The sequence below is a fragment of the Sipha flava genome, unplaced genomic scaffold (assembly GCF_003268045.1).
Source record: "Sipha flava isolate LNK unplaced genomic scaffold, YSA_version1 208_pilon_pilon, whole genome shotgun sequence".
Classification (NCBI taxonomy): Eukaryota; Metazoa; Arthropoda; class Insecta; order Hemiptera; family Aphididae; genus Sipha; species Sipha flava.
In genome coordinates this window covers 466,114-478,186 of record NW_020272815.1, presented here as the reverse complement: position 1 = coordinate 478,186, position 12,073 = coordinate 466,114, and the positions used below count along the sequence as shown (strand labels likewise).

At 28.2% G+C, this 12,073-nt stretch overlaps 1 protein-coding gene across 9 annotated transcripts in view; it reads right to left on the bottom strand.

The window, feature by feature from the left end:
* Positions 1-12,073, bottom strand: part of LOC112682659 (protein alan shepard) — a 73,585-nt gene that overhangs the window by 43,867 nt on the left and 17,645 nt on the right. For 8 of the 9 annotated variants that reach the window (XM_025553328.1, XM_025553333.1, XM_025553334.1 and 5 more), the window contains exon 4: positions 4,982-5,017. In XM_025553328.1, the coding sequence (XP_025409113.1) occupies positions 4,982-5,017 (36 nt within the window). Of the gene's footprint in view, positions 1-4,981; positions 5,018-5,140; positions 5,491-12,073 lie in introns of those variants that run through there. The other variant, XM_025553335.1, reaches the window with a different exon arrangement.

Sequence of the window (12,073 nt, the reverse complement as noted above, 5' to 3'; positions counted from 1 at the left end):
AATCCTGAATATAATTAAAAATAAGAGTCTATAAAGGGCGTTAACTCAAGAAAATAATTAATTTTAGTTAAACATTCCACAAAAGTAATTTCCAAAGGAACAGGTAATATAAAATTCAACGAATCCTAAAATTAAAAAATAAAAAACTGAAATCGATATGTATTTTAGGTAATGGTCCTTATAACTACCAAATGAACAATAAAATGTGAAATATAGACATTAATATTTAATTTGAAATATAAAGTATGGGTTTAAAATAGTTCGGGTTTTATCAATGTTACTTAATCTTTATTATACCATTGTCAGTAAAAAAGGGATCAAATGTCGTGTACTTTTTTATTAGTACTCAAATACTATTACATTGCCAGGAAATGTAAAAAAAGACCTACCAAGAAGTTTTTAATTCAAAAGAAATGAAGATTTTTATTTCATTAAATAATCTTTTCAAGCATGTATTTAAATGATAAAATAAATTTTTTATAATATATCATTATTGATACTTTTAATAAGTTAATTTTATAAAGTGAATTAAGTTTCAAAGAATTAATCAAAAAATACTTAACTAGTAAAAATTAAAATCATCTTCAACTAAATATCTAACCGAAAAATCTGTGAAAGTAAAATATAAAAAAATATCATTGATTACTTAAAAGTATAATAATATATTTAAATGATATAAAAATTGAAAAAATATAATAAAATATAATTTATCTTTCATCATTTATTTTAAAAATATAAAATATTATAATAAAAAAATATCAGAAATATTTAAATATACGGTATTTGCAATCGATATTATTTCTTATCATTAAAAAGTGTTTAAAAGTACATTTTATCCATCATTCAACCAACATTTAAAATGCCAATCAAAACTAATATTAGTATACAAATTAAAGAAACTAATTATATAGACAAAATTTTAAACATGCGTTTTAGAAATACCTAGAAAAATGTATAAAGTTATAAGATAATTGCAGTTGACATTCATCATAAAACATTTGAACATTAAAATAATTTAACAAATAATTATAAATAGAATTTAAAAATAATATTTATGATATATTTAGTTAGAATAAAATAATCATCACAAATAAATTAAGTGTTTAAATTTAAGGCACTTTTTATTTAAATATTTATAAAGAACAATAATTGGTAAAAACTTATAATAAAGCTTTATTTTTCAATAATTAATAAACAAAAAACTAAGAAAATTTTTTAATTTTATCAATGTTACACCATTTTACGGTAATAAAAATTAAACAACAAATTTGGAAATTTGAGTAAGTTAGGCACATTTTTTGTTAGAACTTAAAATTTTTGTATTATTTCATAATTTTTAGAGCTTATTATTTAAATTAATATTTGGAATAGTACGTCAACATATTTTTAACTAAAAAAATGTTCAAAATTATATTATCTTACTCATTAATGAGTAATATACTTGTAGATCTGTTTGTTATTAATACTTTTTTTTAAAAATAATCTCGCTAAATTCATGCACAGTGAACAAATGTTTTTTAGTAAGATGATTAAAGTAAAATTTAATCAGGAAAATTAATACTTAAAAAATAAAAATATTAAATAACTTAACCTACTGAGTCCCAAAGTGGATAATCATCGAAGTGTTTTGAGTAAAGACACCTTTGTGATTAATTGTTCTATTTTAACATTTTTTACAGATTAAAAAAAAAATTAGAAGTAAAGTTAATAGGGCTTAATATTATAAAATGCAATACAAATGTAAAATATGAGTAAAATGTGTGCGAGTGTAATGAGAGTAATGAAAAAAAAAAAAATTAAAAAATTTATAACGGGCGTGTAATTTAGCACAGTGCAAAAATGAAAATATGTTTGTATAATAGAAATAAGTAACTAAGTTTAAAATAACACGATAATCAGACTTGCTGAGCTATAATATAATATTTTATAATGTATGATTTAGAAAACAATTCTGAAACTTTTCATAATGAACTAATAAAATTACTGAAATAATGTATAATTATTGAATCAAAACTAATCTTCGATATATTAAGTTTATTGATAAGAAAAAATAAATAATTCATTAGAGAAATATTAAATAATAATTTTAATTATTAAGTTGATAAAGTCAATAATTGTTATTACAAATATAAAATGTTTAAAAATAACAAAAAATCGTTTCAAAATGTAAATACCGAGGATAGAAATCTTTATTTGTACATAAACATATAGTTGAATTATAAAAGTGGAACTACAGAAATTATTATAAGCTCAATTTTTTTTATTCACGATTAGAAGGACTTGAAATCTATTTACTATCCTTGTAAATGTTCATCAAGACTTTTTATGTTCTTATAAAGTAAAATTAAATACCAAAATTTGTTTAAGTAAAAATTATGATATTATTAAAAATCAAGTAAACATTAATTTTAAATAAAAATGACTGTACATTTGCTTATAACATTCATATAAAATAATCGCATAAATAAATACCATAAAATCGTACACGCTCTTAATCAACCTAATAGTTGATTGGATGTTTAAAATATATAAAATTATAATTCACTACATTATGCCATAAATATCGTTATAAGATAAAAAAAAACAGCAGTCATTACAAAACTCAGTCCTGTTTTACCATTAATAGTTGTTCAAAAGGAGAATTTTAAACATGTTTAATTACTTTAAAGTTATTTTGTCTCTCATTACACTGAACAAAAAAGAATAAAAAAAAACATAAAACAAAGACCGCATTAATGTTTGGTAAATTGAAATTAATTTGAATATGCGGAAAAAAGTGAGAAAAAGGACACGTCAAAGAAAGCAACAGGAGCCTAAGTTAATAATGTAAGCGTCTAAAGTGTAAATGGGACATACACATATGCGCGAATACACCCATACACCCACAGGATTTTGGACGTCATAGTTCTTTGTGGGGAAACCCACCCTCTCCCGGCGGAACAAAAAAATCAATCCCGTCAAGCCAGGCCCACGATTATTATATTTGGATGATTACACCTATACTATGTATAACATTAATTTCATTATTTTGTTTTTAAATTTAATTAATTGTTTTAAAACGACTAAAAAACAGGCTAAATTCAATACACTAGCAAATCCTTTTACCAATTTAAAATTATTGTACCGATAATGTTTTAATATTAAGTCAAAGTTAAAATACCTGGTATCAAAAATAACGTGAAATTTCAACTATATTGAACCGGTTATATATTGATTAAAAAATTAAATATTCAGTACATGTCTTATAAATTTAAAAAATATTTGACAAAAATAATTTCTTAATTAAATTGCATTATTGTTGTGAATAAACACTTGCAATTTAGAAACTTGAAATATATAATTGCTAAACGTTCAAATTTTATCACATTTTTTAGACAGAATAAATAAAAGACATGGGTCTGAAAACATCGAAACGTGATGTATTGAAAGTAAAAAGGAAAATATAAAATGACAGTATGCAATGAAATTCTTTTTTTTTTTTTTTTAATCCGATAATCTAACTTTACTTCTGGGAAATTGGCGAATTCCCGAGTATTATTTAGTCACCTACTTTATATTATTGTAGAAATATACGATTATGTATTTTACTTGGAACATTATCGCGTTATTGTATGGATACCATACGACTTAACTAGTCGTGTATTTAAACAATCGATGACGAAAAACTTTAAAAGATTTTCCTTTGTGCGAACATTGCACTATAAGCGGTGTGCGAATTAATACACACACGACTTAATTTAAAAGTACCGTTTCGTATTGTAACAAACAAACTAAAAGAGAAAAATTCTGAGACGAAAAATGAAATGGAAAAAATTTGTTCGTGTTTAGGGGAAAGGAAAAAAAAGTTTAATAATAATAATAACCAAGACCACTTAAAGCATATGTCAGCATCATGCGCGTTTTCCTTTCCAGCGCAGCTTTCAGACCATTTTCATCATAAAGGGTGTAGACGCGGAGTACGTATATTCGAACACACCCTATTACCAAATACAACCCGTGTACACGTAATTACGCTGCAGATGATGATGACGATGGTGAAAGTTTCGAAACGTGATTTCTACGCCATGTATGTAGAGGATTTTCTTTGAGGCGGTGGTGAACGAAGGGATAATAACGAAAAGGACGATAAGACGGGCGGAAAACACGGGGCGATAAGTAAACGCATAAAAATACACATCAATAGTGAATGGGTCGAACGTTATACGTGGTGGCATGGCGGAGAGAAGACGATATACCGGTATGTACCGGTGATCGCAGAAAGACGATGAGAACCGGAGGAGTACGCGAAAACGGAATTACGTTTCCTACGGTGCACTCGGATGCGCGCGCACTTGGACGGTACCTACTCCGTGTACGCGGTGAAAACGTACCGGTTTGAAACCACCAAGGCGTGTGTACACGTTTTACACGAATATCTATCCGAAACGCTACGCGAATTCTTACGCGTACGTGTAATTCAAGTGACCGCGGTTCTCGGTGCCGCAGGAAACACCGTTAGATTCGGCGTCGTCGCGGTACGGCTAGGCGTTCTCGCCGGAAGCGCCGAAGCCGGACGTCGCTTTCTTCGCGAACGCGGTTCGACAATATTACAAAAAAATGGTAGACGGTGCGATAAAACAACATACGCTCGCGAAGGAATAGTCGTCACCGTGGTTCGCCTTGGTCGCCGCCGCGTCAGTGTTGTTGATGACGTGTGCTTTGAAATCCGCAACAAACGACGGCGGCGGCGGCGGCGGTGGTGGCGGTGACGTACGAATTTCTGTTGACCACTCGTCTCAGTACACCGTATTAAAAACTAGTGGAGTACGTCGTCGTCGACGGGAAAACGCGAGAAATCGAAAAATATAAACATCGTAGAGGGGAAAAACCGACGCTTTCGGTGGAAATGTGCCAAACGACATTGCGGCACCTTATAAGGTTACAAATAAAAATCGTACAACACAAGTATAGTATAATATAAACCGCTATCGTCAACACTTACCTTGGAGTAGGATGCACTGTAATCGTGAAAGTTTACCTAGAGAAACAGAAAAAACAAATTGTAAGTTTTTCAAAGTGCACAGAACATAAAACGATTCATTGGTTTAAAATGAGTGATAAAAAAATTAAAAGTACGGTATACATATGTAAGTGAACACACTTTGATTTTTTTTTTTTTTTTGCCGACGGGGAGGGGTTTGCCAGCAGCTGTGAGATGGAAACGACGAGGGAAAAATGATAAACGTAAAAAACCGCCCCCGAATTCCAATAAGTCGTCGAGATCGAGAGTCCACGACGGCGACAAACAATGTGTGATAAAATAAAAAAAAAATAATATTTTATTCGATTATTGTTTTAGAGGACGACTGTGGTGGCAGCGGAGGTGGTGGCGGCGGTGGCGGTGGCGATGACGGGCGACGGCGACCGATATACGATCACACATGCACACACTGGTCTACGGCAAACGGCAAACGCATACTAACACGATCAAAGTTGCTAGTGCTCTGCCGCTACCGCTCTGTACTGCTGTGTAGCAGCGCTGTCCGTTGACGATGACGGCGGCGGCGGCGGCGGCGGCAGCAGCGGCGGCGACAACGACGACGACGACGATCGCCGGCGGTACCGACTTCGGACGAACCCGATCGCGGGCGGCGGGCGTTAAGTGCCACCACAACTGAGAACACGTACACACACATGCACCGTACACGTCGCGCGCGCACGCGCGCGCACGCACGCACACACACACACAAACACATGCACGTACGCGCGCGCGCGCGCAGGCACACGCCGGGCGACCACTCCCTAACGCCGCTCCGCGTCCCCCGTCCGGCCGGCCGCGTAAGCCACCGACGTGTGCGTAGGCACACCGCGAAATCTCCCTTCTTCCCTGGCCTGTCGCGCCTGGTCCGCCGCGTCATCGTTGTCGCCGGCATTCACATGAGGCGCGTTCGCATACATGCTGCCGCCGCGTATCGCTCGTCTTCGTTCTATATTTACTACACACACACAAGTTGTATAAGCGTACAAAAGGGATGTATTGTTTTTTTTTTCTGTTTTTGAAAGGGTGCGGTTAGGGCGGTTTCTAGAAAAAGATCTTGAGTAAATAAAAACCGACACCCTTAAACATTTGATCAACACATGTGTGGTGACAGCAAACAATGTAATAACGTTAACTGGAAAAACGAGTTTATATTTACCGCACCAAACTTTTTTCGTTGATGAAACGAATTAAAACGACTTTATATATCATATATCATGCACGTATGTGTGAGGCGGAGCGGCTCGATTCTCCCGAAGAAAATCCTCTAATATTAATGACAAGTTTACGTGTTACTTTTACACAAGTAGCTATACGACCGGCTGAAATCCTCATCAGAATTCATTAATTCAACATGTGAAAAACAGAAACCATATGTAACTGTTTTTCATTGTGTAAGTAATACGTATATCGGTATATGACCCTAACTTTTGGAAAGCTATAATTGCAAAAATAAAATCAGAAAGCTAAACATATTTTCAAACACCATGAAACACATGAAAACCATAAACACACTGTAAAGGAGTATAAATTTCAGCAAATCTGTATTTTTCATTCGACTGTCTAAAAGAATAATGAATACCTATCTCACAAGTAAATTGTATATGTTAATATCGTCTATTCTGAATTAAATAAAGATAATTCACGTTGAAATAATATGTTCAATAGTTTTACCATAGTATATACCATAATTGTATAAAAATAATTAGATTTTAATACGTTTTTGATAATTTCATAAGACCTTGGAAGGTTCCTACATTCAATCTTATACATTACATATAACATTCACCTTTTTAAATCTATATACAGCAATATAAAAACATACCTACTATTTTATACTACAAAATTAAACAAATCGTTAAACATCATATATTTATTTTATATTAATACTCATTGCTGTAACATAAGAAGTTATCAAATTCAATTTAAATATTCAATATTAACGTTCAATGTTCCATATCGTTTAACAACAAGTAGGAATTATATTTGAAAAAAATTTCAAATTTTGTCACTATATTTTCATTTATTACTATTTTTGTATATTTAACACTCGAGTATTACAATCGATCATAATATGTACCTATTCACATTAAATTATATCAGAAGTATTATAGACATAAATATATAACCACTGAAAATAAAATTATTCACCTACTCTCAAGTATATCTTCAAAAAATAAAACGTTAAAAATACTACAATAACTACAAATTTAAGAATTAAATACATTTAAGAAAACCTTCATAAGAAAAGAAAAAAAATTAAAATTCCTTTTTAAACATTTTTTAGTAATATCAACAGGTGGAGATTTTTTTTTTAATTTATTTAAGGTAATTATGTATTTGAAAATACATTTGAAAAAAAAAATTATTTCGATCAAATGAATATGGTCATACCAGTATGAATGTAGACCAAAATTAATTTAGGGGCCCTATAACTATAACTGCAATGGTTCATGGTAAGCCTGTGGGCGCCACTGATTATAACTAATTACAGTTTCAATCGTACAATTATTTGCTTACCAAAATAAAAAATCTAGAAAACATTAAAAAATAATTTGATTTTAAAACAAATCGAATTTATGGAGACGGATTGAATTTGGCATTCATTGGAAGTACGTAAAAAATGCATTACAAATAATCAAAAATACTTACAACCTATAAAAATATTATAAGAGAAGAATGTATTTCTAATTTTAAACTGACAACAAATGTACTTATGTATTCTATAAATTCAATCTGCATTTAATAATATACAGCATTTTATGGTTTCGTTTACAATTTACCTGAGTGTTCTAGATTTGAAATCCCTAACAAATAACTAGTACAATATATATATATACAATATATATAATTGGTTTTTTATTTTTTACGTAGTCGTTCAATATGTTATAAAATGTTTATAACAATTTTGTTTGATCGAAATGTAAAATGTATTATTACATTTTATTATAATACTTATATCATACTCGCATATTAAATATAGAATGATTTGCTCTACTTCGTTGCTCTTTGTTCTTATATAATATTTTGAGTACCTTTTTAAATTATTATTTATTATTACTTAATAATTAAGTAATACGTAACTCATAATAATAGTGATTGAGCATTAAGGTTATTAATTATTTATTAATTATTAAATAAATAAATTAAGATTAATATAAGGTTATTATAAAATTTAACTATATTTATATTCTATGCCCACCAGGAGTTTATTAGTTCTATATTTTAATTTATTTAATTAAAAATTTAAAAAAAATCAATACTAAATAGGTCATTTATATTTAATAATATAATTAATTTAAACATCATAATATATTTAGAAATTATTAGTTAATTGATTTAAAATTGATTAGACTTGCTTATACAATTTTTCCTAATTTTAGTACATTAATTATTTGTAAGCCCACGGCAAAGAGCAAATATATTTGTAGTATTTTTTACATATATGTAAAAATTAACAAAATTAATATTTTTAAATAAAAGCTATAATATAAGATATAATCAATATATTAATGACAACTTTTAACTGTCAAACTAATTTATTATATTAAATTCATTTGCGTAGATAGATAAAAAAAAATGTAAGTTAAATAAGTCCGTGTTATACATTTTAAAATTACACATGTATAATTCCATAATTCCATGAATTAAATTTCATAATAAAAGCGTTAAACTTAAGATCCTCGTATGATGATTATTCTGTTAAATAATAAGTGACTTTTTGCAATTAATATTGATTTTAAATTATATTTATAAATCGTAAAAATAAATGAAGATAGCAATTAAATTGGCTTACTGTAAAGGAATATTATTACCACACTATTAATTATTATTACTTTATATGGTCAATAATTTTATATAAATGATATTGAGAGATTACATCACAATTTAAGATAAAAAATATTATATGTTTAATTTTAAATGCCTGTGTTAACAATTCAAACACTAGATGAGAAATTAAAAAAAACCATTAAAAAATGTAACCATACTTTTGTAATGATAATAATGAGGATATTCATAATATTAAATCGTTTCTTAATACTAAAGTGGTTAATGAAAAACCTCACAAAAAAGACTGAGCATTCAGAAATGTAACAAGTCCAAATATTGTGCCATGTTTCAAAAAATAAATTATCCTTTTTGTCTAATGTAAGCCAGAATAAATTGTTAGATATTATGAAAGAATTTATAAGATCTACCTGTATAATGTTAAATAAAATTAAAAAAATCTGAAATGTTTTCAATAGTTGTAGATACTACTATTGATGTATTTAATCTGGAAAAAATAACATTTTTGTTAAGATATGTTTATTTAGAGGAAATAAAAGAACGATAATTGCTTTACAAACTCCAGATAATAGTACTGGTAAAGGTATTTTTGAAAATAATGAAACAGTATAGTATAAATTGGAAAAAACATATGTATGCACAATCATATGATGGTGCTGTGTCAATGCAAGGGGAATATAATGGTTTAGAGACTCTTATACAAAAGAAAAATCCAAAAGCCACTTATGTATGGTGTTTTGCCTATAGACTTAATTTAGTCATCGTAGACACGACTGATTCTAGTACAAATACAAACAATTTCTTTAGTGATTTTCAAGCGTTAATATATTTTATAAGAACACAAAAAAGAACTGCAGAATTTTTAAGATTACAAAAGCTACTTCAACCTACAGAGTATTCGAAGAATGATAGATTTTCCAGACACTAGGTAAACGTCACATGACCATGTAATTCAAGTCGTATATTGAAAATTTAATGCCTTGTTATATTCACTTTGTTAACTATCAATTTCTGAAAACAGACAGGAGCTAAAAAAATTCTTAAAATAATTACATAATTTGAGTTTTTTTAACAATGATTTTCGTCAAAAACATTTTGGCCATCACCACTCCACTAGCTAATTATCTTCAATATAAATCTCTAGACTTAATTGAAGCTATTAATTTAATAAATATATTATAAAATCTATTAAATCATATTAAGAAAGATGAAAATTATGAAAAATTAATAACCGAAATAACAGCATTTGTTGAAATTAATTCACTTCATCCAACAAGTTTCAAAGAAAATAGAAAAAGAAATATGTATTATAAAAGAAGTTTTGGCAAAAACAGTATTGATGAAGTGTAATCTTGTGCAAAATTCAAATATAAATGTGAAACTTATTTTAAAGAGTTGTATCAAATCATCAATTCCATAAATTCAAAATTTAATGATTCACGTGAAATAATGAAAGATTTGTCATTATTGTCTCCAGAAAGGATTTTGTTGTACAATAATACCAATCAAACACTGCCAATCGACTGTTTTGAAAAATTAGGTGCATGGGGGTAACAGATCTTAATGTAATCCAGTTAAGAAATGAATATAAAATAATTACTAAAAGTTTTAATGAATTAATTTTTGGTTCTGATGTAAATGGTAACATCACAATTTCAAAAAACCCAAGATAACAAAAATATAAAATAAAATGAGGAAAATTCTGAAATTAGTAACTGTAATATAAGTAGTAGTGGTAGCAGTAGTAGTAACAATGAGTAACAGATAAAGGAAAACAAATTATATTTTACACCCTGCTTCAAATTTTATCAACTTTGAATTTTTCCGGTACCTTTCCCAATCTATACTTGGACTTTAAAATGTACGGAACAATTCCAGTGACTTCGACTTCAGAAAAAAGATCATTTTCCAAAGTAATTATTTATTCTTAATATATAAAAAAAATTAATTGGAAAATTCATAGATATATTTATAATTATAGAAGTGGTTCTTAACTGTTTTCATACAAATAGATACTTATCGTGTAAATAATGAAAATGTATATTGTAAACAAGTTTTTGATTATTAATTTATATTTTAATTATTGTTTTAAGGTTAAACTTATTAAAACAAGATTAAGGTCCACAATTGTCGAAGAAAAGCTTGAGAGTTTATTGATGCTCATTATGCAAAATGCGATATATTATATAATACATTATTACTATATTATAGTATAAAATATTATCGTATCTGAATTTTATTAGTTTTTATAAAATATAATTTTATAAAATTAATAAAATTTATAAATTTAAAATTTTTCCGTTAATCGAATTTTCAAAATTATCAAACTTCAAATTGATCGAAATTTAAAAATGTTAGGTCTGGAAAGTCTCTGAGGGGAGGGTTGAAACCCCAACACCCTCCCTCCTCATAAATACGCCACTAACGCCAAGTATTTCTAATCAATCTAGATTTTAAGATTCTTTAAATTTTCCTAGACAGGTGACTGAAATAAAATGATCCCTCCCTCCTCTTGGTGACCCCGGGATATTAGTATTTTTAAAGAGCGAGAACGTACATTGAAACTAAGTCTTTTTTTAATATGATTTTGCCAGATTAATCTTATATTCAGATTCAGACCGAAGAATTTGACTTATCGGAAGAAAGGATTGGTATATTATCAACGGTAATTTTAATGTAGAGTCCATATTTTAGAGTAAAAAATTTGATTTAATTAATAAAAAAAGTGTATGGGGAAAACATTTGCGAAGTTTAAAAAAAGAAATCTTCATACCAGATTTTATCAAATTCCTATGAAATTATACTTAATTTAAGATTTATTAAAATATATTATTATTAATATATTAATTATATTATTATTAATTTTATTGTAATCAATTTTCAGTTGATAACATTTTTTTGTTTTGTTTGTTAAAAACCTAATTATTAAAAAAAAATGAGAAATATATTTCACATAATATTGAAAATTTATTTATGTTTGAGTAAATAAGGAGTATAAAAAAACCAAATACGATATTTATAAAATGAATTATAAAATAATTAATTAATTTGACATGGTTAATTAATTTGAAATGACATTATGACATTCTTCTTTAAATCTGATTTGAACAATTTATTTTTTTACAAAAGTTAAAATGAGAAATTATTCCAACAAATTTAATTTACAGGCTATAGTTTCGATGGTTGTGTTAAGAAAATTAATTAATTAATATTTTAGAATTTTAAACAACTAAACTTAGACAATACATCGGTATTACTTGACAAAAT